The sequence below is a fragment of the Solea senegalensis genome, linkage group LG3 (assembly GCF_019176455.1).
Source record: "Solea senegalensis isolate Sse05_10M linkage group LG3, IFAPA_SoseM_1, whole genome shotgun sequence".
In the NCBI taxonomy this organism is placed as follows: domain Eukaryota; kingdom Metazoa; phylum Chordata; class Actinopteri; order Pleuronectiformes; family Soleidae; genus Solea; species Solea senegalensis.
The window spans coordinates 8651378-8677404 of NC_058023.1; the positions used below are offsets into that span (position 1 = coordinate 8651378).

The 26027-nt window shown below is 44.4% G+C and overlaps 1 protein-coding gene across 1 annotated transcript in view; it reads right to left on the reverse strand.

Moving 5' to 3' along the window:
• Positions 1-13393, reverse strand: part of fgf11a (fibroblast growth factor 11a) — a 64872-nt gene extending 51479 nt beyond the window's left edge. The window contains exons 1-2 of the mRNA XM_044020796.1: positions 13205-13393; positions 11758-12831 (exon numbers count right to left, since the gene is read on the reverse strand). Coding sequence (XP_043876731.1) covers positions 11758-11950 — 193 coding nt within the window. The 5' untranslated portion in view covers positions 11951-12831; positions 13205-13393. The remainder of the gene's footprint in view (positions 1-11757; positions 12832-13204) is intronic.
• Between the last annotated feature and the right edge of the window lie 12634 nt (positions 13394-26027).

The window sequence follows — 26027 nt, forward strand, 5'->3', positions numbered from 1 at the left end:
CTGCTGTTTCATCGTGTCTGTGACTCTCTCTCGCTCTCTCTGTGAGTTTTTGTTTAGTCTCCCAGAATAATTAAATCATGTTTCTGGGGACTTCCCAACCTTGCAGCCAGACGAGAATGTCCTTACTGAATCCCTGATGAATGCTAGGGTGGCAAAGATAATTGCAAAATGATCAAAATGGCAATATCCAAATCTAAAGACACTGCAATTTTAGGATTATGAAAAAAAAAAGAAGTGTATCATCACATCAAATTCTGCAGTGCTGCAGGGATTCACTGGCCCAAAAATGTTGCTTTTCAGATGAGACAAAAAAAATGTGACCAGCTCTAATGAATAGCCCCATTCATTCAATGATTTAATACCTGATCATGGTGTTAACATGAAACAACTGTCACACATTATTGATTATTGGCTGGATGTCAATCATTAATTCATTCATTTGATCATCTTCTACCACTTTATCCTCCACACGGTGCCAATCCCAGCTGACATCCTGTCGGGCGTAAGGTGGGGGTACACCCTGGACGGTTCGCCAGTCCATCACAGGGCCACATAGAGACACATAGAGACACACTCTAAATGGACATATGGTGCACATTTGTCCAACATTCTAGAGATGATCTCATTACAGGACACCAGTAAACCATTCTGAGAGTAAAAAGATTGTCAGGAAATGAAGTAAAAGATGTTTTTGAATAGGACTGACCTTGAGTCTTCTCTTATCTGAATGTTGTCCAAATCCCACTGATCCCCTGTGTTCCAGACCTGCACTATACCCCCTCTACCCTCTCTTTTCTGTGTCTGTCATGTCATTGTACTTTATCTGCCCGCGTGTCCCTCTCTGATCTATGCTCGGCATGTATCATAAGTAACCTCACCGTCTTCCTGTTCATTTGTTTGCTCGTGAGGAAAACAGAAAAACACCCCAAGGAGAACTCCTCTCCTTTTGTCAAGAGTCTCCCTCCCTCCCTCCCTTTGTCTTTTGCGTCTTTCTTGATTTATGCTCGCCATCTCCGACTCACTCTTTCGCCCTCTCACCCCCTTTTTTTTTCTTTATTCCTTTTCCTTATCTCCGTCTCCATATCCACTCCCTCTCTCATTGTCTGAGACAGCTGTGTTTGTTTCTCTCACTCGCTCTCTCTCTTAGACTTCATCATGAGGCCATTCATCGGAGCGTCCGATCATTAAGCTTAAAGAACACAGACTAAAGAAGTTCAGCTTTTCTAATTAAGCCACCTTTTTTTTTATTCTCCCTGACCAGTATGTGTTGCCTAGTACGTTCTTCGTCCTCATTCAACACTTTTCTCAATGTTTTTTCTAAGACTAGATGATGCTCGGGGCCACACAGTTGGTGTCGAGGTGAACTCTGGGAAACCAGAGAATCAGTGTCTTTGTCACCAGGGAGGAGAGAGTTGGAAAACTGCCTCTACAGTTTCCATTTTTTGGCCTGTTTTTGCACATTAAGACAGAGTCTCAAACAAAGGTTAATAATAGTCACATTTGTTTGACTTTAAAACATATTATGTTTTATACTCAAATTTCTAATTTAACACGCCAGATCTGGTGTTCATGTATAACCACAGTGTTTTTTTTCTAAATAATACCTTTTAGTTTTTTTTTCATTTGAAATTGTTAATACACTATTTTAACATGCAGTAAATGCAGTTACACTGGAGAAATGGGCAAAAGCACTCATGTGGAGGATAAAGCGGTAGAAGATGGATGGATGACGCTTGTTGATTACTTAAAAAAAAGTGTTTCCCCTGAGTGGAATGGTTTGGTACACATTTTTTTTAACTTTTCTATAAGGAATCGTACCAAAATAACTGGCCACAACGGTTCCATTTTTGGCACCCTTCCTTGGGGTACCAGAGTAAAGTGGTACGACACCTGCTCCACCCATGAATGTCAGCTGATTGGGCGACAGAAAACCATCACTTCCTTGTGACCGCAGTCAAATGGCCACAAAGTAAATAGGGGAAAAAACAAGCTTTAACATTTAGTATTAAAACACATATTGGATGGAGTGGATGTAGACTCTTCTTCACTCGAGTCTTTGTTTGGCTGTTTGTGTTTTGACCTTGATCTCTTTTCTGGATCACAGCGTCCGACACGCCGTAATTAGATTAATTATATTACAAACGTCGTCTTGGTGTTCTTTGTCATTCAACACTTTATTTTTCATCTCCACTTTCGCCATTTCCAGAACCCGTACATTTGTCCTTGCTGCTCAGTCAAGTTGTTGTTTTCAGTCTCGTGCAGAAGTCACATGATCTTCTGTGTAACCAAAAATATGACAAAAGTGGGAGGCTGGTAAAGTTTTAGCAAGGTTGCACTTCATCACTTTCATCCCTATTGATTTTCCCAAAAGCTAAAGTTGGACTGCAGCGAGAGCGAGGAAGCGAGCGAGAGGTGTGATTGGCCAGGAACGGCGGTAGAAGCGCTGTGTTTTTGAAGGCACCCGCCCCTTTTTCCCCTCGCCTTCCTATGAAGGATGAGGCTGCTGGCGGTTTGGAGATGATTGATGGTCCCTGTAAATATGGCCATTACTATGTAGGCTCTCACTGCCTTTATTCCCATTATTCATTGTCAGCCGGGGCCACCATGAGCCCCCAATTTAATGCAATTTAGCTTTGCACTTAAATGTGAATGTTGAAACACGAGAACAGACGAATGACGCCGCTTCCTCGTCCACAATGCTGTTTACAAGGTGCTACTGTATGTGTTAGAAATGAATTATATTAAAACATAAAATGTGGCCTCACTGATTAAAATGGTGCAGATCCATTATTATTACACTATAATTAAAGTTGAACATTGTAGTGTTATAAGCATGTCATAACTGATTCAGGACTGTCTTGTCTAAACTGAAAACTTGACACAATCTGCTTTATCTATTTCTACCTCACCTACCATTTGTCCTTTCTGTCCCCCACCTCTTTCCTTTCACCCCAACTGGTCGAGGCAGAGATTTCCTCCTGTTAAAAGGGATTGTTTTCGCTCTCTCCACTGATGCCTACTTCTTGCTCATTGTAAAGGTTTTTTATGTACAGAGCCTTGAGATAATGTATGGCGTATATTCATAAAACAATTAGCACTTGAACACTCGCTACGCCAAGTGCTGAAATTGATCAAACCTAAAAAGCCTCACCACTGCTCTCAAAAACATCTCAACCAGAGGAGAAATTCAAAGTTTGCAGTGGTGATGCGTTAAAATACAGTCGCTGAAAGCAGCAACAATTTGTTTTCTCCTGCCCAGGGAAGCAACACACCCGAAATTCAGTCAAGCTCATTCCTCATTGTCTGTGATTTTGACGCTGACATGCAATTCTCAGCTTTCAGAAACAAGAGGTCACATATTTTACGCGCATCGCCGTCAAAGCTTTAAGGAAAAAAAAAACTGCTTTCACTGCGATATGGACACTCTACATACAGTATCATACTTGACTTGTTTTCATCTCAGTATTGGATGTGTTATTGCTTATGTGGCTGCTGTCATGCATTTACCTTTGGCTGCCATAAATGCTGGGAGATGAAATAGTAGCAGTTGTAAAATCCATATGTCCATGGATTAATAGCTCCGGGCTCTCGTGTTAGTGGTGAGAAAGACAATATTAGAGTCAGTGGGGAGTAACAAGCTTATTAACTCTAGAAAGCTGAGAAGTGTTTCCAGGACTAGTGAGCAGAGCGGCAGCAGCCGTGCAGGAATTTGCCCACAGTGCGTGAGCTGATCAAAGAGAATTAGAGACTGACATTGACCTTTTGTCCAGTGGCTGATGAATGAACAACTGTATCCTACACTGGTTGTTGAGTTTTAAACAGTACATGCACACAAAGAACAACAGTGCAGAGGAGTTCAATCCAGATGTTTCAGTGACAGCAGCGCAGACACAGACGTGAAAGATCACAGCCGTTTCTGCTGCTCGTCCTTTAAAAGGTAATTATTTGAAAGGGAAAAAATGCGAGTGTTCCGTCAGACAGCGCGGAGAACAGCGCGTCAGACAGTCGACTGTGAGAGTTCTGTGTGACAAAATGACTGTTCAGTTCAGCTCGACAGCTCAAGGAATGAAAAGACTTTCAATTTCCCTTCTTTGACAATATTTATTTTTCAAAAGAAAGGCTAGTTTGGAAGCTTTCCATTTGTAAATAAATGTCTACTCGCTGCCTGCATGATTTCATAGTTTGTCTCGGATGTTTTGCTGCCGTTTTTTTTTTTTTTCCCACTGGGTTGTGGAATAATGGTGATCATAAATCTATTTCTCGCAAGAACCAGTAAAACACGGGATGGCGCTGAACGGAAGCTGCTTCTTCACTACAATGCAAAAGTTCAAGAGGCTAAATCATCTTCTTAACAACAACGGGAGAGATTCTGGGCAGCAATGAATTTAGTTTTTATTGGATGAGTTTCAAGTGTATGTAAGTACGGCAATATGACCTTCAAACATAAATATTCATTTGCATGTTGACATCACAGTTGTGTGGAGACCATCTGCTGCTGTGAAGTCTTCATTCACGCTGATGTCGTACAATTGTGGTAATATTTCTCAATTAGCGTTGGACATGAGAGTGGTTCATCTCATACACATATAGAAAGTACAAAAATATACGCTACTGCGATGTAAATACAAAGTACACAACAATGTAAACTGAATAAACAAAAGCGATGAAGAAGGATTGTCACAGAAATGGCTGACTCAAACTTTTCTGAGCTACCGATGAGCAAAACCACTCAACTGCACCACATGCAACAGGTGTAACGCTGTCGTGCTTCCAGACAGTATTCCCATAATTGTTCCAAAGGGTCTCGTATGAGAACACAATTATTGTCACTCTCAACATTTTCAGGAATTTCTTTTGCCAGCGCTCTGGTTAAATCTCCAGAGAGTGAGGCCCACATGAGAACACAGCAGGAAAAATCTCCCAGCGAGCAACTGTGTGTCCTGATTCTGACACCGTCTCCAACTCCATAATTTAACGGTAGAAGTAAAGCCCCAGTTTTAAAGGAACTGAGAGCAACAGACGTTCCTAAAATGTGCCTGTGTGTGTGTGTGCATGCGCGTGTGAAGGCTGTGAAGGCTGTGAAGGCTCTGGCTTGTCTCCAGCGTCACAGATTGGTGGCACGTTAAAGTGAAGGACACGTCGCGCACCTGTGCTTGTGTGCACCACGGGGGAACAGCACACAGGTAGACAGGGTGCTGCAATCAGCAAGGTGCCCCCCATGCTTACTATATACTGTGTGAGCTGTAGATCCACATTCAAATCTGCATGTGTGTGTTTTAAAAGCTCAAACCATCTACAGTGTGTGTGTGTGTAGTATATAATGTTAAACTGAACGTCATTGGGATTTGCCACATTCATCTCCAAAACCAAACAGGTTGTTAGTGTTTGCATTCATCTATACATTATCTGAGCGCCCGAGGTGTTAAATATATGTTCTATCTCTTCACTGTGACATAATAGATGTTCTCTCTACATATATATATATATATATATATATATATATATATATATATATATATATATATATATATATATATACTGTATAGGAAGTCTCGCCTCTGCTGTCTGTCTATGGAAGCATGCCAGCTACATTATTCAGTATTGTTCATGTAGTGAGTGGGCAACGGCACTTTAAGTACAGACACCGCTGCATGTGTAAGTGCTGCAGCGGACCCGCGGAACAAAGAGAGGAAATCAAGTAACGTGGAGAGAGAGTGACAACGAGGCATCGAGGAGAATTTCAATTTGAAACTGCATTAGGCTTTCTTATAATTCATCATCTCACTTTTCTTTTTCTTTACTGTATAAAAGCACAAAGAACAAACACTTGAGTTATTCAGCGTGTGCTTCTGTAACAAATTCTAAAAAATTCTAAAAAAAACTATTCACTGAAATGCCATCTTTTGATTGACTATTTGCAAAGTGCTTTTTTTGCTTATTGCACCCACAAAAGGGCGGGAACATGTCCTGTCAGTGAGTGTATTTTTCCAGAACACTTAGAACTTTGAATATCTGGCAGTTATTTCCAATTTACTGAATTTGATAGCACAAACTGCCGAGTGGTTATGGTAATGTAAAGAGTGAAAACATTTCTTTGCACATTGGATTAAAGTTTAACACAATATCTGAACGTAACACTTGCAGTATTTTCATTGTTTGAAAGCAAAATCCTAATTATCTTCAAAAAAACAATGCAGTTTATCTGCTAAACTACACGAGGTGGAGTTTTTTTGGCCTGTTCTTACTCATTAAGACTAACCAACCATCCAGTTTAATAGCAGCTAGCAACAGCTAATGCTCTTTAATTACTCTCCACACTAAAGGCTATAGAATATTCTACGTCTACTAGAGCTGTAGAGTTTCTAACCCTTACCCTAACACCTCCTTCCTTCATGAAGCCTCTACCGTCGGGTTCCTCAGTCTCTGTGATCTAAGTAAATGAACAGGTGATCGCCTTAAAAAGAAGCTGATGCATGTTTTACTGTCCTCGGCATGTTAGCGTTGTGATTTAAACAATGGAGATTGATTAAAGGGACAGTGCTGCACTCTTTCTGCAGGGAAATGTGACATTGAGGGAGGCCACGTTGAATTTGTGGGGGAGAGAAGAAGAGCACTCAAGACAGTGATTCCCTGCGGAGGAGTAATTGTTTGATGCAAAATAAGATATTGAGTGCTGGAATACATATGAACGTGTGTGTGTGTTGGGTTTATCTCAGCCAGAGGTCGTTTGAAGAGCACAGTATCCAGATCTGAAACCTTTCAGCCTCATTGCCCTGCTCTGGTTGCGTGCTGGTGTTCTCGGCACCGCACTGTGCCGCGGCTGTGCCAAGAATGCACCGTACTGAGTCTGAGCAGCTCACCTCACTCTCGCCAGGGCACTGCGGCGCCACGCAAACCTGTCCTCACCAACTCTCTCTCTCTCTTGACATGATAATGAAAACATCAGCAATAATAAAACACGAAGCAGCGAAAGCAAATGGTGGTTTCCTCTGTCAGTCATTTGGGCGTGAGGGGCAGGACTAAAAAACGTGAGCATCACCAAAAATCCTTTCTTCTGGGCATCGTTTCACACACAACATCTGCCACGTCGGCAGTGACAGAGAGCTGAAGCACAGGTCACAGAACAAAAGTGAGACCGTGAGCTGCCACAAATCCACAGCGGTGGGTACGTGCCAATATTTCTTTGAGGTGTGAGATGTTTTTTGTCTGTCTGTCACCGAAGGTTTGTCTGTTTTCTGTTTCCTCTTCAACGGAGGACAAAAAAAATGACTGTAAAAGGTCAACTTCAGGTTGTGCAGCTGTTCATGTCTGCCTCTCCTCTCCCATCATGAAACAGCGTCTACGCTGAGCAGAATATGTTTGCCTCCTGTAATTGTATTAAAAATAATAATGTAAGAGAAAATGGTTGACACTCGAACAAATGGCAACACTTTAAAGCTGCAGTACGTAACCTTTTTGTGATCATTTGCCTGTCTTTGGTCTTCATGAACAGAAAGGATGTCACATTATTGTTATACGGCTTCTGTAGTAGTAGTATTCTTTATTTTTAAAGGAACCTACTGGTTAAATCTTTATAGACAGAAATATGGAGACGCCTCTTGTGATGGAAGAGCAAAATGCAACCATACATTAGACGTGCATCAGACGAGCTCCCGATCCGCGGTTACATAACACGGCAGCACAATAGTTACAGTATCTCTGCCATTGTAGCATCCAGTGAGTAAGTGACTGGCCCAAAGACAAGATGATTAGACACATGGGAATATACAGCGAGAGCAAAGAGACAGGCTGACACAGAGAGAGAGAGAGAGAGAGAGAGAGAGAGAGAGAGAGACAACAAGAAAGCCAGATGTCCTTGAGATGATAAGTGTGTGGTGTGGCAAGGGGACAGAGTGATCAACGCTGTGGGAGAAAGGGAGGCGAGATAGGGAGCGGAGGAGAAAGCCGGTCAGAGGATAGACTGAGAGGAAGAAGGAGAAAGGGAGAAAGCTCAGACATGCAGAGAGGAAGAAAGAGAAAGAGAGAGAGACAGTGCGAGATATAGTCGTCACTGGCGTGGCTTGTCCACAGTGTTCGCTCTCTGAGGCAGTAAATCGCCCCAGTTCAATGTGTGCTCTGCAAACGCTGCCACACATTATTGATAAATCAGTGTGTGTTAATGAGAGGAGCTGATGTGACCTGATGAATCACAGCACAACACAGAGCCTCACTCTCACACACACACACACACACACAATCTGAGAGTCTGGCCGAGGTGCGTGCTCTGACTACTGTCACACTGTCATTTGTCATTTGTCTCAGACGCGCACATATTTTCACACACACACACACGCGCACACACACGAACCAATTTGCAGTAGCTGGATGAACACTTGGCCCCCGTGCTGCAGTAACAACTCAACAGTGTTATTCCATCCTGTTAACAGAAGAGAGGGGGGCTTCCACTGCAGCTCCAGCAGCCAGTCCGAGCACAACACGCGCTATTTCAGGGTTCCACTTTGATATGGAATACGTGGCTTAACGCGCTCATTAGATCATATCAGTCGTACAGTATACGCACACACTCACACACTCACAGCTGGAGCAAAACAAAAAAAAAAAGATCTCTCCCACTCACCCTGTATCTTCATTATCATGGAATCTCATCATTTGTTTGTGTGTTATGTTGAATATGAAAGTGTGGGTGTGTTTTGGGTTTGAACACTCATAATTACTTATGTGGGTAATATGAGATTAAGTGTGTGTACATCTGTCCAGTTTGGTGTGTGTGTGTGTGTGTGCGTGAGCCCGGATAAGATGACCTTGTTATAAGCTGAGTGGGCTGTAATGCTGGGGCATCATTAGTATGGGTTACGCGCAGGTTATTGTTCGTGTGTGTGTGTGTGTGATGATGTGAGAGTGGCTGTAAGAGGGGCCGGTATGTGGGTCAGGCTGGGACACACAAAAACATGTCGCCCATCGGAAGGTGGGCAGCAAATGTTAAAAGGACACAAACAGTCTTACACTAGGTACCTAGTGTAAGACTGTTTGTGTCCTTTTAACATTGCATTTTAACTCCTCCTTTGCTAAAATAGCCTTAGTGTTTCAGTGCTCTGCAAATAAAGTCACCATGAAGTGAAGTATTTTTGTTACCAAGAGTGAAAACAATAAGAGAAGAGAGCTGGTACCTGTTTAAAGTTGCACCACTGACCCAGAAAGACCCAGAACACTATTGTTGCTCTCATGAAACTTTCCATAGAGTGTCATCGAATTGCTATGATGCTATTGACTTTTTTTTTCCCCTCTGCCTGTTGAGAACAGTGGCAGTCAGTGATTGACTTACACTATGTCATTTCTGCCACTAGGGGTTTCTCAGTGAAAGAATAATGACAAAAGACCTCGTTTGATGATGTCGGGTAGCAGCGTGGGATCATGGGAATTCTTGTAGTCTGTGCTTTTCCTTTTTTTACAGCTTCAGTGACAGAACATGCAGCAAACGAGAAGTTGTGATCCATCTGTGACAAATACACACCATCAAATAAGTGCTCAATGTTTCCTTCCTCACTCTGGCGTTGGTGTTTGCCCCAGAGGTTATAGCAGAAATGATAAAGTGGGCGAAAAGGAGACCAAAATAAAACACGCCATTACCTTGAATAGAAATTCTCTAGAAATTTCTCTGAATTTAAAGAGTATTTGGGTTCACAGCTAAACAAAATTTATAACACCACGTTTAGGACATTTGAAAAGGAAAAGGCAACAGTACTGAACTGAATGCTACAATGGTGGATGACCAAAAAGCTGGAATAAAGCACTGGATAGAGAAATATCCAATAGCTGCCACAGACTGCCAGTAGAAACAATAACAATCCCGCCACAGGCAAAGTGAAGGCAAGCTGTAAACAGGCCACCAAAGTCCTGCCAGAAGGAGGATGAGGAGGCACAGAAATATTTGAGTTCTTTATTCCTGGCCAAGGGTCAAAAGTGGCCTCAGGCTGAAGCGCAGAGAGAGAGGGGGGAGGGGGGGGGAGAAGGTCAGCAGTGTCCTCCATATACTGAACACACATGCAGAGACTCCTTGACACAATGATATGAAGATGTGCACTGCCACACTCCGGACTCCTGTAACAGCAGCTGCACTTCACCCCACGATTACCATAATAAATCCTTAAGGAGTGTGAGAAGCACTGAGGCTATCGGGTTGGAAATGGTTTCAAAGAATGGACGTGTGGCCTTCTCTCAAAGACCTGGCACTGCCACGACCCGTCCGACATATTTTACAACAGCAATTACAATATGGAGAGGCGGCCGTCTGTGTGGCAGACGCCGCTTCCCACATTAGAGGCTTCTCAAGTAATTATCATGATGAACCTTGCACTTACACGTAATAAATAAAAGAGAACACACACACATACACACACACGCATGGTCTATACTGTACTGTATACTGTGTGGGAGAGCAGGAAGGCACATGATGGTGAGGTAAGGACACGCACAAATCTGATGGTTAAACAAGTTAAAAGTGCTAATGAAGCGAAGACTCCCATAGAAACTCGGTTTTAACAAAAACAAACAATGATTGTTCGATTAATTACCATTGATTTCACATTGTAACACCGTATGAACCCTAATTTAAGACAATAACATCAAGAATACAATGTGTCTGCAGTGGCCACACTCAGATCTCTTCATCCAGCTGTTCTTCTACACCTCCCCTCATTTATGTACAAGTTGAATGGAAGACGTTCGCCAGTGTTACCTTATGAAGAAGAGGAGGAGCTGTCTCTGATCCTCACTCTATAATACCCGTCCATCTCCTACCTCGCTGCGCTCTACGTTGTGTGTGTGAGAATTTTTGGACTGAGACTCACTGTGGTTACAGTTTAAAGGTCCAGGGTGTGAGAAACAGTGACCCCAGCTGGTCAAACTGCAGAACGCAACAAATCCTCCGTTAACCAAGCATGCTTTGCATACCAGAAATGAGGTAAACCCTCTTTAATAACTCATTCCCTCTTCTTTGTTTGCGTCGTTAGCCGCCGTTTCATAGACGGCGCAGATACTTTGCCCAAAGAACACAATACCTCCAAACTATTTTTTTTTTATTTTAAAGCAATTATATGCTTTAACAAACATAATTTGAGGTTTTCTGCCCCAAAAAGCATTGCCACCCTCATTACACTCTTCAGTAAACAATTTCACAATTACATACAACAGACAAGCATACAAGTTAAATTAGGCCACACGGTGTTTCACTTGCCTTGAGGGAAGCAGAGGGAGAATAATGTCTCCCAGAATCACAAATGAGTCGCCGCTTGACATTTTTATGTCACCATAAATCACTGTATGTATGAGACAAGTTTGTTGTGTGCTTACAGATCACCAGCATGAGTGTGGATGTGTTGACAAGCACCTCAGAAAGTCATCACCGTGGTCGGAGCACAGGATGTGTCATGTCTGTGGTACAGATTGGTGTGTATATTAAGCTGCAATCCACTCTGTCTTTTTCCTGTGCTGTAGTACAGGACATGTTGTGCAGCTAGCAGGAAGACGGGCTGGGATGTTTCCTAGATTTGGATTAAGAAGGGAACTGAACTAGAAATTACAAACTGGGGATGTTCTCTATTAAGGCTTTACGGTTGAGGATTAATCTGTAGTCTGCCAAGTCTTCATCAAAATCCAGTTATCTATTGCAGGCAGAAAATAGCAAAGAAGAAGGGAAGATGAACAAGGTGCAGGATGGAATGGAGGAACTGAAAACAGAGAGGTTCATGGGAAACTCACCTGGTCTTTTGTCCATTTTTCTCCCACGACTGCCACATAGTCGAACCTTGGATATTAATATCAGGATTTGCTTCTGGCAGAGTGACTTGTTGCTTCTTGGGCAAGGCTTGCGCTTGCTGGCGACCTGCCGGTTTGCCTGGGGGTCCTTGACCTCCCTGCGCTGGCGAATGAGGGAGCTGGCAAGAGCGGCCATCTTCCCAGGGTTGACCCTGTCGCCGCCTCACCAGCCTCTGATGGCTTGGTGGCGCCCAGTTGTCGGGGGGTACCGTGGGCCACCCCCCTTCCCACTCACCCAGGGCGACAGAGCACCGCTGATGGAGGGGTGCAGAGCGGAGGAGCGGGCTTCTGAGGTAGGACGGATGTCACAGGGAATCAGGCAGAGAGGGAGGAGGGAGGAAGAGGTGGTGGGAAGAAGGGTGGATGTTTCAAAGGCCCATCCAAAACAGATGACTTTCACTCACTGGTGTTCGGATTGATGACTGCTTGCCTTTAAATGCCTCTCTTTTTTGTCTGCGTCTGATTGGGATTCAGGTTCAGGCGAAGCCTTGGTATGTCACTGCTCCTCATATGGGACAATTCATGTTGTCATCTGCCCAAACACCAGCACTCCAATGTCCCCCCCTCAGTCTCGGTCCAGATAAACCCTTAGCCTCCTCCTGGGGGTCTTGTAAAGTTTGACTCAGTCCTGCATGAAAGGGTTCAGCAGCACATCTGTTGGCCGCAGAAACAAAAATGAATGATAGTCCTTGGTCGGCTCAGTCCACTAGATCAGGACGCTTATCCAGTACATTGGGATGAAAAACGTCCCAGTACCAACTCTCCAAAATAAAACGAGTGACACTGTCGGGACACCCTGCGGATCTTGTTCTCTTTCTTCCTCACCTGTAAAATTTCTCCGTCTGAAAAATGTGACAGTGGTGGAAGAAGTAAGGACAGTCCAACCTGAGGTGCCAGCTCCACAAGCTGGGACAAAGATGAAGGGTTGTGGACGGACGCCGCAGGACGGAGTGTGTGGCTTGTTTCCTTGCCGTCTTCTCAAGCTCTCCTGGCATCACCCTTGCGTTCACCCACACCCTGAGAGAAGAAGGGAAAGAGACAGAGGCTTGATGAATCGAGCATTTCCCAGAGATAGAGGTGACATTCATGAACAACGGAGCGCGGCGATAGAGAGATGGGGACTCTGAAAGAAAGAATGAAAGAAAGAGGGAGGGAGGGAGTGCAGTCTATGTATCCCTCCTGTCAGACTGGGCTCTCCAACTCTCTCGGCAGCGCACTACACCGGAGCAGAGCGCAGCGCTGTGTCCTTCAGCCGTGCGTGCCACCTCACAGTTGGGAGAAGGGGGGATGAATGAATGGAGGGAAAGAGGGAAGGAGGAGAGGAGAGGAGATGAGGTGGGGTGAAGGGGGGGGATAGGGGAGGAGGTGCTGGCAGGTAGCCATGCCTTACGGTAGACGCTGTCCTGCCGGCGCTCATGTGCGAGTCTCCACCAGTGGGTGACAGTAGTCCAGCGTGTCCGGCTCCACAGTGCGTGTCCATGTGTGTGCGAGGGGGGAAAGTGTGAGACACATCTCAGCCTCGGCTCACACGTGCGAGGGAGTGTCTACATGAGCGTGTGTAAAAGAGCGCCACAGTGTGAGTGTGTGGAACAGCGTGTATGTGTCTCTTGCTTGTCTCTGTTCATATTGAATTACAGAGTGAGCGATTGCAGCCTGCTCCACTCTCTCTCTCTCTCTCTCTCTCTCTCAGACTTGCATACACTCACTCACTCACTCACTCTCCTCCTTCTCTCAAAATCATTTCCCTAAACCCTCCCCTTTGCTCTTTCTTCTCCCTCCCTTTTCTCCTCCCCTGCTCTTACTGAAATCCCTTCAAACTCCCCAGCTCTCCAGTAGACCATCATTCTGTACTGTACGGTCACCTTCACCTCTGATGTGATGCTGTCTTCAAGAGACAAACTCCATGCCGCCGTTCCTTGAGCTCATAGATGTTATGACTCAGTTCTCAGAGTCACGTTGCATCACTGTCGCCACGTCACGCCTGCATCTGTCACTCACAACATGGCAATCAAGTCCAATAGAGACAGTTCGGTCAGAATCAGTAACTGCAGGTTTATTGTGTGTGTGATGGTATTTTTTTTATACAAGAATCCCTTTCAAAATAAGAGACTCTTGACTCTCCTGACCTCTTTCTTATAGTTCTGTAAGTACGTTCCATCTGCTTTTAAAAACAATGCAACACGGTTGCCGGCTCTAAAACAAATGAAAGTCTGTTGCATATACGCTTTCATTCACGTGCCTCAGCTTTCACAGAAAATATGTGATGTGTAACAGTTCTGTGTAGGTAAATTTCACTAAACTATTTCACTAAAGACTAAACTATGAAAACCTTGGGGAGCAGTTGACCCAACTGTCGTGTTCCGGTTCCCTGAATCCATTCTTTTTCGTTCTTTATTGTGAAATATTTGCTTCACTGTAAGAGTCCTGACATTTAGTTGCATACGGATGAGCGTTTAAAAGCGATATTCCGACTCGTCAAAGGCAAACACTATGTAAATATCACAACACAACAGCAAGACCCTCACCGTGAACCTATTTGTGATCCAAGCCTTACATTCCGCTGTGGTGACAGCAGAGCAGAAAAATGTCTCATCATCCCCCGGAGCAGTAATTTCTCCCCCGAGAAGGCAAATGTAAAATGAAAGTGAGATTCGGTGATTGCGGCCAGACCTGCCACTGGGCTTCCCATTTTTTTTTTGCTGGCCAAGCAGGAAAGGAGAAGAGAAAACCCTGCAGGATTTCCCTCACGCACACATTCATACACCCCCACACACACACAGTCACCTATCGTTACCGTATTGCAGTTTCCTGAGCTGTTAAATTACGTAATTATCTCTCTCTTGCTCCCTGTCTTGTCTGCTTACTGCACCATGGCCTGTTTTCCCCAAACCCCACCCAAGGGCGAACCCTACAAAGACAACCCCCCCACCCCACAATCCCCACCAGTCTGACCTCCAACTCTTAAATCACACAGTGGTCTAGTGCTGAGGCAGACAGTCCAAACCAAGCAGCTTCCACACCTCCTTGTTCTTTCACACTTCCATCCATCCATCTTCTACCACTTCATCCTCCACATGAGGATCACGGGGGGGTGTTCTGCCAATCCCGGTCGACACAGGAGCGGCAGGCGGGGTACATCCGGGACGGGGCACCAGTCCATCGCAGGGCCGGATACAAACAACTGTCCACACCCACGGTCAGGAGTGATTTGAATGAGGACCGGTGAGAAAATGGTCATGTTAAGGTTGGGTGAAGTGAGGCTGCAATGGGGAAGGCTCTGTCTCCCCAGGTTTTGTGCTTGGACTGCATGGTGGCTGCAGCAGGTTGGCGTGTAGAGGTGGAGAAGTTCTGTGAGGTAAGAGAGGGGCCCTGGTTATAGAGGACTATGAACTGGATGCCTTGTGTGATGGGAAGACAGTGCAGGTGACATCAGTGACATCCATGAGTGGGATGATATAAGTCGGAGTTACTGATTCATGAATATTGATCTGCTTAAAGGAGAACGCAAAGGTTAAACATGTAAAAGACTCAAAGAGATCGTTGCAGAACGGCAGTTCCTTTTGGACTCAGGGGACCGTGCTCTACAGAGAGGAGACATGCTCATACAGTGCAGAGAGGACAATATAACATAAAGCTGAAGATTTGTCATGTGGAAATCAGCTAGTGCACGGTGGGGAACTGAGGGCGCTGAGACATTATGACTTCATATTTCAGCCTGTTCTGCAGAGAGTTGGTGTCACAGATAAATGTCTCCAATAGATACAGACAACACACACACACACACAGTGCTTCTAACAGACGTGTGTTGACACTGACGCACTTTGAAAAGTGTGTGTTTATGATTTATGTGACTGTATTGACCTGGATTTGCGTTAATCACTTATTTTGTGTGCATGTACAGTATCGGCATGTGTGTGTGTGTGTGTTTGTGTTGGTTCATGCCGCTCGACCGGCACAAGCCTGAAACAAATGAGCACTAAATTGGGACTGATCTCTCTCTGTGGAGACTTTAATGAACTCATCGTGCATGTGGAGATTAGCGCACTTTTTCGACATTGCCCGGAATAAGGAGAGGATGTTGTTCTGATTTGAGATTCAAATCAAATTTACAAATCACATTTTAGTCCATTGCGATAAAAACAACTTTTAATGGGGAAATAATGGGAGAAACCGCAGAACTCATATTCAATCACAAACTACCTAACCGTGCAGCATAAGATATAATACATAATATATAATATATAATATAAGAGACCCACTGAACAAACGTGTAATATTGAACTCTTTAAAGCTGTGTTTCAGTAACTCAGCTGTAATACATATTTTACCTTAAAGATTCCGCTAACAGTTACACAGCAACACAGCGATATCACATCACAAGTACATAAGAGGTGAAACATTCTCCAGGTCGGATTTTACTGCTTATTGTAAAATAAAAAAATAAAATATAAAAATCTTCTCAGCTTCCCTGCACACAATATGCAGTAAAACAGTCTAATTTGCTCCTCCTCGTTTCTGCATCTGCTGAACAAGACGAGACAGAAGCTCACAAAACTGCACTGATGACTTTTAATGAGCACACTGTGCCGTACGCATCTGGACTGGGACACCCCCACACATACAGTAAATACACACGCTCTCATATCACCAGACACAAAGCAGTGTTTTGTGGCCACAAAATAGGTATAACATGCACGCGAAATACTAATTAACAATATAAATATCATTCCCATGAATTACTTGCATAGGGGAAGCGAGAGAGTTTCATTTCAATGTTATTGATTCACATCTGTGAATATCTTTCAGTTCAGCCGTGATGTCATCTGCGTCAAAGCAAATTGAAAACATATTTATATATATTCCATGGCCCAACAGCAGTAGCATCACGACCCTCTAGGGGGCCACAGCCCACACTTTGGGACTCACTGCCCTCCAGTTTTGAAGAGAAACACAAGGTGCTACTTGCTGTGCAGTGAGCTCAGTTTAGTTTGATGGTTCTTTAATAAATAACGTGGTGTTTTCTTCACTGTAAAAAGCCCAAGCTCCTTCAAGTCATTTATCAACATTTGGACACGATGGCCATCATCAACACCGTTTCAATAATAATACACCGTGACACTGAAAATAGACGTATTTGCTCAGCGCTCAAGTCAACTTTGTGTCGACGTTTAAAAGGTTCATTAGGTTCGAGGTTTGGCAGGAATTATTTGTTAATTCCTTGTCGTAAATATAGCACCGGCCTCTGTCAGCACTCGTTTTAACAAAGCCCCAGCGTGGACCGTTTCTGCCATATACAGAGACAAGGTTTAAGCACGCCGTCACCAAGGTTGTTGTTGTTGTTTTTTCTCAGCGTTGTGAAAGGGAAGAAACCATGATACAATGTGATGTGATTTAAGATTATGTGTCTTAAGCACCAAGTTCCCGGCGCTCAGTGTTTACCAGTGTGATTCGGCCTTTCAGACAGAAACCAGTGCAGAAGGACACAAAGGACACAGGAGCCATTTAAAGATAAGGGACCTTTTTTTTTTTTTGCTACACAGTGATGTGCCATTGAGGTAAAACTAACTTAACCCACAAAAATATGAAATAATTCATCCAGTGATTCCCATAGTGTGGGCTGTGGCCCCCGGCAGGACAAGACGGAATGACTGTGTCATTCTTATGTTTGGGAAGGGCTGCTTTAAATCCAGAACTACTCCTTGAATATTGAAATGTGAGTCTAGACTGAGTCTATATGCAGAGGTTAAAACCACGCAGGAGGGGTTTAATGACGAGACATGTTATACCAATTTGAAATAAATGAAAACAGGACGAATAATAGAAGGCAGAGAAGGAGGATACACTGACATTATGCCCAGAGAGAGAAATGTGTTGTGTAGAAAAGATGACATGAGAGGAAATGAAAGCAGAGGGGGGGGGGACAGAGAGGATGGAGCATTAGACTCGAACTGACGCAAGAGAAGGAATGACAATAGCAGCTCTAAATACTTTAAGAGCCACGGCGGCGTGAGAGAGCGGAGCAGTCAACTGACCCACTGTCTGCTGGACACACAACACCCAGTCATGCAAAGCGTACACAGCATTGGCCTCTCTGTTCATTAGAACCGCGCTTTAGTAGTAAAACTTCACCTGTGCCGTGGTGTGTGCTATGGTTTTATGGGAGGCTTTCTCTCCGCGGTGATTAGGGTGGTGATGATATCAATACACAGTGATGTGTGGGGTGTATTTGATGAACAGTGGACAGTTTGACTCAGTATGCCAGTGCATTTCTTTGTGGGAAAAGGGTAGACCACATATTTCTAAGTACCGCGTCTATCCCCTGTTGCCGGTTAGAGCACCGACTGAAGGATAATTCAGGTTTATGCCACTGAGATCTGGAAGAGCAGCGGCAAACCTGTTAATTTGGCAGTCAATTCAAAAGAAAACAATGCAGTATAATAAGAAACAAGACGTTTCTTATATCTCAGATTGTTATGGGTGACATCACAAATCAATTTAGCATCAAATACTTCTTCATACAGAACCACGGCACTGTCCATCTCGCCGTCCACCGTTTTTCTGTGACATTAAAGGTCAACGCACTCATTTATAGAAACACGGAGGCGGAGTCAGACGTACACAGCCAATATATCGATTGTCTTTGATTGTTGGGTTCTTTGAACCTCTGCTTGAGTTTTTAATATGCACTGAACTGCTCGTGCGTTAATTATCTTTAAAAAGCTGCAATCGCTCCCTTTCAATGGGTTCACTGTAATCGTGTGCCGTTGTCACAACTGGGAAATCCATCTGAGGCAGTTGTACTGTACAGACTGTTCTCTTCCACTGTAACACCGCTGTAACGTCTAATTAAACCATCTAATTAAAACCAACCGAGCAACCGTTCACTGTTAAAGAGCTTTCATTAAGATCTACTTCCCTATTGATGTATTAAGTGCAGCTGCTAAAAGTAAATACGCCGCCGAAACAGTTGGGATCCTGAAAATGTAACCCATCAAACTCAATCCGTGTCTGACTCCGTCTTCATCACCGATGCTTGAGCACATGCAGCGGTTGGCACATTTACTCTGCAGCCAAAACGTCTCCTTGCTTTCTTAATTGCTCTCACTGCGTGTCAAGACCAAGCTCCAACCGAAGCAGAGGGTGTGGAAAATGGGAGCAAAACTGGTGCGACACACTTCTGCAGCAGCGGAACTGAGCGTTTGAATGGAGCTGAGAGAACACACACACCCCCACCCCACCTCCACCCCCGCCCCGGACTAAACCGGGGGAGCGTGTGAAGCGCCAGAGCTTTTGTGAGCAGTTGCCGGCCAGCAGACAGCGAGAGCTGGCACAGGAGTGACTGTGAGCCCAGCAGGCTGGCACCACTGCAGCTGCAGAGCTGTTGTACGATATCGCAGGGAAACAGATTGAGATTAGCCCGCCACAGTCCACGGAGGAGATGGATTGCAAAGGGAGAGAGAGGGAAGTAAAGATACAGTAGAGCTGTGGTCCAGTTTTTGTTATATATATTTTTTTAGGCACATCCTTTAAAGTCGACATGGAGGGACTTTTATTTCCCAATTTTCACACTGTCTACTATCACATTTATCCTTTTGTTGTAGGCCGGCATTGCCTATATGATTGGATGAATCACTATATCATAATTCGTAAAATAAAATCTCTCTCATCTCTTTTCCCCAGCGTGTCCCAGTGTTCTCCTTGTCCCCCATCCTTTCATCTTCATCTCTGGTTTTGTGTCTCTGTAACTTGACAACACAGATACGCGTCCCAGTCGAAACCCGTGGGTAAATTGGCCCTAATTGCAAACACCGCGGTGTCTCCCTGCTGCTCCGAGACCATCTTCATTTTCTAATGCACACAATTATGACACCTCCTGGAGTGAAAGCTCCTCTTTGCTCTCTGCCCCCATCGTGTCCTGCTTGGCTCATGAAGAGAGACCCACCGGCCTTTGATGGTATTAGCTGTGCGAGCGTGTGTCGGGAGAGGCACAGTTTTCACACAGCATGCTATCCTGTGTGTATTCTATATTTATGTCCCATATACTGTACAGAGTACTGTATAGTTTCGGTTTTTGACAGCAGGGATTTGCCAAATTGGATTAGCCATTATCACAAAGGATTACAGATGCAATGGTAGTAGCCGTGGGGACAATCTGCTATACAGCATGACTGACAGCTCATCAGTTCAGCCATATATAAGGCCCACGCTGAGTGGGCTGTGCCCTGAGGCAACGAGCAGCTGATTTGAAGGCTGATGAGAGCCGGAGTGCGGTGATGATTCTGGTCATGATCGTGATACAAAGTTTTTTCTCACGGTAGTTCAGTTATTTCCTTTGCCATTTGTACAAATTTGACTTAAAATCCACTGATTTATTTTATTCAGAGGAGGCTCTTCCTAATAACTGAGTGATGGTTTATTTAACATGGGATGCACGTACTGTATAAATGACCCAGGAACAGCTGGGGCCACCAGGAAGAGAGGGAGGCAGAGAAGATAGCCCTATATGCCGGGTCAGACAGAGGAGGGACATTGACGGCCAAAGCTCCATCAGGGGCAAAGGGCTTAATTAAGTGTGTACATAGAGTGATATTTATAAAATGTGTCCGGGTAATGTGTTTGGAGCGCGTCCAGTCAGCACCGTGACATCTACCACCAGTACGTTACATTACATTTAGAGTAGTGTTGAAGACACGCTGATATGATTAAAGCATGGGACAGTTATTCTGAATGAACAACATGGAACTAAACCAGCAGGCAAATACTCGTCCTCTGTCCACCAGGCATCAACATATTGTATTTCACTTCTTGAGCATCCGTTAGCTCGCCAAGAAAAATCAATTTACAACCGTGTTCAGGGGAGAGAAAAGGATAAATTGTGTGTATGCCGTGCAGGTTTTAACTCCTCATGAAACATTGATTGACTTTTTTTTTTTTCCCAATCCGGTTCTTCACCGAGAAGAGGAAAAAAAAAACCTCGGGTTCACAGGCCGAGGGATCTGCGCTGTGGTGTTGGTCCACTCACAGAACAGACATGCACACACAGAGACCAGCTGTTCCAGCTTCTTCCACTTCAAAAAACTCACGTGTGGATGATGGACGCTGACTCCGACTGTGAACAAACACACGAGAAAAAGTATCATAGATACGCGGCGCGCGCAAATAAGCAAGCTGCACAGGCAGATGCCCCACAGCGAGTGACCAGCATCATAAATATTCATACGTTCCCATGATTGCAAAAATGTAAATAAGTCAACAGTCGTGAAATTGCCGGCATCTGGTCACTCTGGGGGAGGAAAGGAGGATAGAAGAAGAAGAGAGAGAGAGAGAAGTGAAGGAGGGAGGGGAAGCGGGTGAGAGGGGAGGGCAGAAGGTGGAGGAGGATTAAGGACGAGGGAGGAAAAAGGAGTGTGTAATGAGAGAAGAAAGAGGAGAAGCCGGCAGAGGGAAGGGAGTCAAATCACACAGATTATTTTCCACTTTCAGCATAATGACTTTCGCTTGGATTCGCATGCAGTTACTTAATGACAAATATCCTGGAGAGACCTTCCATTTTGTATTCTCCACGTGGAGAGCAGCGGAGGAGAAGGTCTGTTTAACACGACGACAGCTCGTGTCTGAGGGTGTTGAGAGATCACAGGTTGTACTGTGGAATCAGGAAAGTGGCCCTCACCTTGTGTTTGTTTTTGGAATAAAATGATGACAGCAATAATACAGCAGTGTCAGCAAATGTCTACACTTTAATTTAAGAATTATGGCACTTCAATGGAGGGAACCGCCCAACAGGTTGCTTCAAAATTAGCAGGTGACTTACGAGGAGCACCAGTGTGAGCAGGACTTTAAGAAATAAATGTAAAAAAAATGAATTACCATGAAAGTATTTGCTGTTATCATGAGACGATGGCTTTAGTGGCTTCCGCTTAATCCAAGCCAAACTCATCTGTGCAGTCCTGACCAAGCTATGCATGCATAAGCAACCATGCAGATGATATTGTGCTGGAAGGCACAAAGATGACTCGTACAGTAAAGGCCTAGAGCATACGTCTTACTCATTACTATGTAAAATTATAACTCTGTGCGTCCCTCTGGTCCCAGAGGAAAACTCGTGTTGTCACTACACCTCCTTTTTTTTTTACCCTTTAATTAATTTTCCCCACTGTCTTGTTATGACTTTTATCACTATGGGAGTTTATTACATGTTTTCTGCCACCTTTCACCCATGTTTCATGTCGAGCACCTTCAAATAACAGCGGGATGCGAAGTTCCACCCAGATTTGGGTAATAAAAATAAAAAAAGGGTCCTGGATCATCGGAAACCTTAGTGAGATATTTAAAGGCTTGTCACGTGACGAAACACATGCTACAGTTAGTGTGGCATTGCTATTAATCAAATAACAATACAATAATTCATCAAAAGCATGGATCTAAATCCTCAGATCCTGCACTCATAATCTGAAGCTTTCCTTTAACAAGCGTCGCTTTTGTTTGCTCTATAATGAATTGAAAGTATTGCACTGCACACAGAGGTGGCGACAGAGCGTCTTGTCCTTGTGCTTTAAAACATGTTTCAAGAGATCACAGAGGTGCGTGTGACTGATGAGGACATCAAAAATAACCTTGATCTCTGTATCAAATCCAATACACATTTCCCACGTGCCAGTATTGTGGCAACACAAAGCAACCTCACCCAATATGTGGACACGGCAAACAGCCTGTACCTACAGTAACTCCATTTACGGCGAATTATCCTCATAAGTGCTTACGCAGGAAAAAGATGACCACAGCTGTCCCTGTAGCACATTACCGCGTTAAAATGGAGGCGTGTGTTCACGTGTCCAAGGTCCGTGGTGATTGATGTTCCTTCAAAGGCCTCTGGGCTTTGGGGAGCACAGATATGACCTCTGCAGAGGTGAGTGGATCAGCAGCTCTGCTTTGACTGACTACATGCCTACCTGGAGGAGCTCGCTCTCCAATGACCTTCTCCTTCATGGAAAACACATGGGCTACTTTGCACGTATAGACTGTGCATGTGTGCATATGTACCTGGACATACATGTCCTGTCTATGCACGGGCTGGTAAACACGCAACCCAAAACATCCTTTATCTTCCCGGTCAGGGGCTGATAACCAAACTGCGCCTGCTGTCAATGTGGGCCAATCACAACAGAGCATTTCCCCTGTGATATAATTCTAACCCAATCACTCTGATACATCTTGGACTCTACCCTTGAAACACACACACACACAAATGCAGTTTTGTACAGCTATTCTTGTCAGGACATTTGGATAAACAACCTAAAGCCTTAACCATAACCAGTTAATACCTAACCCTGACCTTAACCATAACTACTAGTCTACTAGACTACTGGCCCAGAAAAAAACGTTAGTATTTATACCAGAAAATGTCCCTAAATAGGTAACAAAAACAAGATGACTAAAGCATTTGGACATTGTCAATAATGCCCGCTAATTAATATGCAAAGGAGCAGGCAAGTTAATGATTAATTCAAACAACGTCCTTGTTCCATTCAAATGCATGTTGACGCACATACACACATGTACGTGCATGCCGCGTGTGCAACCAATGGGTGGTCCCAAGGTCGGCCGGTGTGTGCGTGACGTTCGATAACTTTATACGAGTGTGACATCTGCCTTTCCTAGTGTGAGGAAAGGGACACACACACACGCACGCACACACACACGCACGCACACACACACACACACACACACACCTGAGGAAATCTTCATCAGCAGTGCCAGCTTGCCTGAGGATCTGCACAGAAAAACTCACTGATGAATGGCTCTGTATTACAGAGAGGTGTGTGTGTGCGTGTGTGTGTGTGAGGATGAATGTTAGTTGCACTGTTCTTGCAGGGATTCGCTCCAAACCAATCAGGACAGTATTTTGTCATTAACACCAATTTGTAGATGTGTGCATGCGCATCCACGCACGTGTGTGATGTATAACACGATGCAAAGATTCTTTAAGATACCGACGCTCACAGTTGAAGCTTTTGACCTTCAGAGTGCCACAGCTTATTTCTCCGTGTTGTTAAATCTGAAAACAGCAAGGCCTGCAATTCACTTTGCATTTCTTTTATCTTTAACTTTTAAGGGTACATGTCAGTGTACCCTTAAAACTCGACACATATGATTGACAGCTGGTACAATCGGTCACGTCTGCGAATTTGTGTTTGCAAAACATCAAATGGCCAATCACGAATCTTCGGGCTTCACAGCGGGAGTTTCTATTTTTATGGGTGACATCACTCCCATGAGCAGAGTTAGTAGAAAAACACCGTGCGAGCAGATGTGTACAGACTATCTCCAATGTTGTCATATTCCATAGGAATCAGATCCATAGATTTCACCGTAACTTCAAGCCGTTGGCCAAACCACTCGCTCAGCAATAGATGTCACTTCCACCTATTGATCCCTCTTGTCCATTGTTTGGGATTTTGTCTTCGTCCACGACAACACGTGCTTCCATTGGCATTTGGATATCGACACCTCTGCTTCAATTTATCGGTACTGCGTAACGGCGCCACATCATTCACTTTGCTCTTTCTCCCGGACACGTGTTGTTCTTCAGAAAGCCTCCGAGAGGTGTTGAGCTGTGACAAATGACGTTGCACGCAAATGGTTCAAATGATTGATTGATAGGTTGATTGACCCAGTCACTGACCTCTAATTAAAACTGGTGTATACCCGGAGGCTCAGTGTCCTGAGATATACACCGGCTGAAAATGTCATTGGAATCAATGAAGACGGGAACATACTAGTCCGGTTCGACTGGAAGTTTAGAAGACTGCTTCCTCAGCTCAGTTTGATGAAACAGTGCAATGGAGTAATGGAGATTTGGGAGGAAGGTGGATGATATGCACTAAATACATTTGTATATACTGTAAAAAATTCCCCATTTGCCACACACTGAAGGGCTAAAGGCCCAGGAGTCTCAAATTTTCTTCCCGGAATTTGCTGGAACATTCGTCAGAGTAATATAGTAATATAGTAATATAGTAATAAAACTCGAGCATTTTTGTTCCCTGTGTATTTTTTCGACAGATACTTGCAGGACCAGTATTTACATGCGTGGCGTTTTACAGCAGAGCGAGTTTCCTTTTTATGGTTTTCCAAGGCAAACCCTATGTCAAACACAGCAGACCCATTTCATCCATGTTCATGTTCACTGGTTCTATGTTGGCCCTGACCTGAACATACTGTAAGTGATCTCTGAGTCACCTAAATGTGCTGCAACAATGCCACTACGCTGCAGTCCTGTGTTCGTCATGTTTGCACATGACATAAATCTTTGATTAGAGCAGCTTGACGAACACTGCAGCTGGCAACTGCGTTTGACTGCGTCAACTCATAAATACGTTTGATGACTCCATGCGGTTGTTTCCTCCTCCTCCCCTCCAGCCTGTGACAGCAACTCTTTAGCCCTCCTTCTTTTTCATTGATAACATTTGAGGTTTGTTTTGTTTTGTTTTTTTCTTCCTTGATGAGTAATATAATGGTTTCTCACACACACACACACACAGTGACCACTCTCTGCAGCTGTCCCTCCCCATTCTGTTCCATTCACAGCGCAGTGCCGAGCGAGATGACTCATCCTACAGTGTGAAACGGCGTGAATGGCTCTCTTGTGTTCATCCCAGGTCATGATTCTCTCTCGCTGTATTACCCAGCGCCCCCCCTCCCATCCTCTGCCAGGCGCCGTTCCACTGCTCGGCTTCGTCACACGCAGATGTTGATGGACAAGACGAGTAAGTGGCTGTGACAAAGCAGCACATGTTATATATGCAGCCCGACAGTCACCTCGTGTCACCTTGCTGCAACTGACTCTTACTGTACACATCACTGGACCCCCTCAGGATCGGAGACTGAGTCAGAGTCCTGCCATATTTTACGCTTCACTTGCACTTAAACGGGACAAAAGTCCACTCGGTGCCATATACTGCGTTTCCAGTGACGTGGGTGATGAAATGGTCCATGACCTCGCTTCACATGAGACTCTGGCCCCAGTCAGACCTGGTATCAACATCATTTCTGAGTGATCTGATCACAAATGACAACTGTCGTCTTAATTGTGCTTAAATACAAACTGACATCATTTCTGTCAGTGAGAGCAAAGTGGTGATTTAACCAGTCTGACTGTACAGATGCTGTCAATGTGATTGTGTGTGTCTGCGCAATTGACTATTAGAGAGAGA